A 1832-nucleotide genomic window follows, 5' to 3' on the forward strand; every position below is an offset into this window, starting at 1 on the left:
GCAAATCAGTCTAATTACCATCAGACTCACAAGCCAGAGGAGTCTCAAGAGGTCAATTGTCTTAATCACCTTGTTTTACAAATGAGGAAACAAAGGTCCAGCAAGCTTGGGAGATTTTGTCTGAGTCAGGCAAATAAAAACCATTAGAGGTAGGACTGTAGTTCAGTCTTCTGATTCTTGAGTCTGTTTTTTTGACTGTACCCCTAGGTGGCTTACAGAGAGGTGATATTCCTTGAGCCATAACAGCTCCAGGATATTAGCTCTGTTATGTTATAAAGCTTGGGATATTCACCACACCATCATGGCTCCTTGTAGTATTAAAATGGCAGGTAATGACACAAGAGAGTCCTGACTGAAACCACTGATATCTCAATCTCCAGTGTGATACATGATTGCTCCTTGTGAAGAAAACAAAGTCTTAAGATAATACAGGCAAAAAATAAACTGAGACATAGAAATCAACTTGCTAAAGACAATTAAAAAAAAGGAAAATTTATCATTCTCCCAACTGCTTTTTAAACATCTTCATTTTCTGGCCTGAAGCTTTTTTAGTTTTTCACATCCTTTCCCTCCAGCTTTCTTTAGGGCCTCTTTCACATCTTTGTTCCTTAAACTGTAAATTAAAGGATTCAGCATGGGAATAACCATTGTGTAAAACACAGATGTTATTTTATCAGTGTCCAAGGAATCTTTTGACTTTGGTAGCAGATACATAAAGATCAATGTACCGTAGAAAATGGTGACAGCCACCATATGGGAGCCACAGGTAGAGAAAGCTTTAAGCCTGCCTTCTGCAGAATGGATACGCAAGATAGAAGCAATAATGAAAATATAGGAGATTATGATAATCATTGAAGAAGAAATTATGTTAAACCCAGCAAAGACAAATATCATCATCTGTTTTGTGTACGTGTTTGAGCAGGACAGAGGTAAGAGGGCAACATCATCACAATAAAAATTATTGATGACATTGGAACCACAGTAAGATAAGCGGAATGTGACAATAGTATTGGTCAAGGCACCCAAAAAACTATAGGTATAAGCAACAGCAACTATCTGAATACAGAGTTTCTGAGACATAACAACTAAGTAAAGCAATGGATTACAAATGGCTACATAACGATCATAGGCCATTGAAGCTAAAATAAAACATTCTGCTATTACAAATGTAACAAAACATCCTACTTGGGCTGCACAAGCATTGAATGAAATGGTATTTTTATCCACCACAAAATGTACTAGCATCTTGGGTGTGACAGTTGAGGCATAGGAGAAGTCAACAAAAGCTAAATGACTAAGAAAAAAGTACATAGGTGTATGAAGTCGAGAATCCATCCTGATTAATGTAATCAGTCCAAGGTTTCCTACCACCGTGACTGTGTAGATGACTAAGAAAATTAGAAAAAGTGGTGCCTGGAGCTCTGGGCGGTCTGTAATCCCTTTGAGAATAAATTCTGTCACTTGAGTAAAGTTGAATTTTGCCATCTATTCCATGGGTATGATCTGTGTGGAAAGAAGAATGAAAATGCCACATAAATGTTGGTGGAATATATGCATATGGAAAAGCAAAGTTCCCTGGCCATTCCACATTCACTAGAAATGAAATTAGCTTTTTTACCCCTGCTTCTTCAGTCATTTAAGCATTAAGATCACCCATTGTATGCTTAAAACTGGACTGAACATATTGAAAAAAGAACCTGAACAACTGAAAAAATGAGATGTTAAAGCACTTTGCAAACAATAAAGGTCTACAAAAACAATTCATCATCATCATTCCTTAAAACCTATTTATTATATAATGTGAAGGGAATTATTGGATAGGCATTTATTAA

At 36.5% G+C, this 1832-nt stretch overlaps 1 protein-coding gene across 1 annotated transcript; it reads right to left on the reverse strand.

The window, feature by feature from the left end:
- Positions 1–525: 525 nt before the first annotated feature.
- LOC100617311 (olfactory receptor 1038-like) lies at positions 526–1485 on the reverse strand. The gene has a single exon (XM_056803758.1). The coding sequence runs from the start codon at positions 1483–1485 to the stop codon at positions 526–528; it is 960 nt and encodes a 319-aa protein (XP_056659736.1).
- Positions 1486–1832: the final 347 nt, after the last annotated feature.

The sequence above is a fragment of the Monodelphis domestica genome, chromosome 6 (assembly GCF_027887165.1).
Source record: "Monodelphis domestica isolate mMonDom1 chromosome 6, mMonDom1.pri, whole genome shotgun sequence".
In the NCBI taxonomy this organism is placed as follows: Eukaryota; Metazoa; Chordata; class Mammalia; order Didelphimorphia; family Didelphidae; genus Monodelphis; species Monodelphis domestica.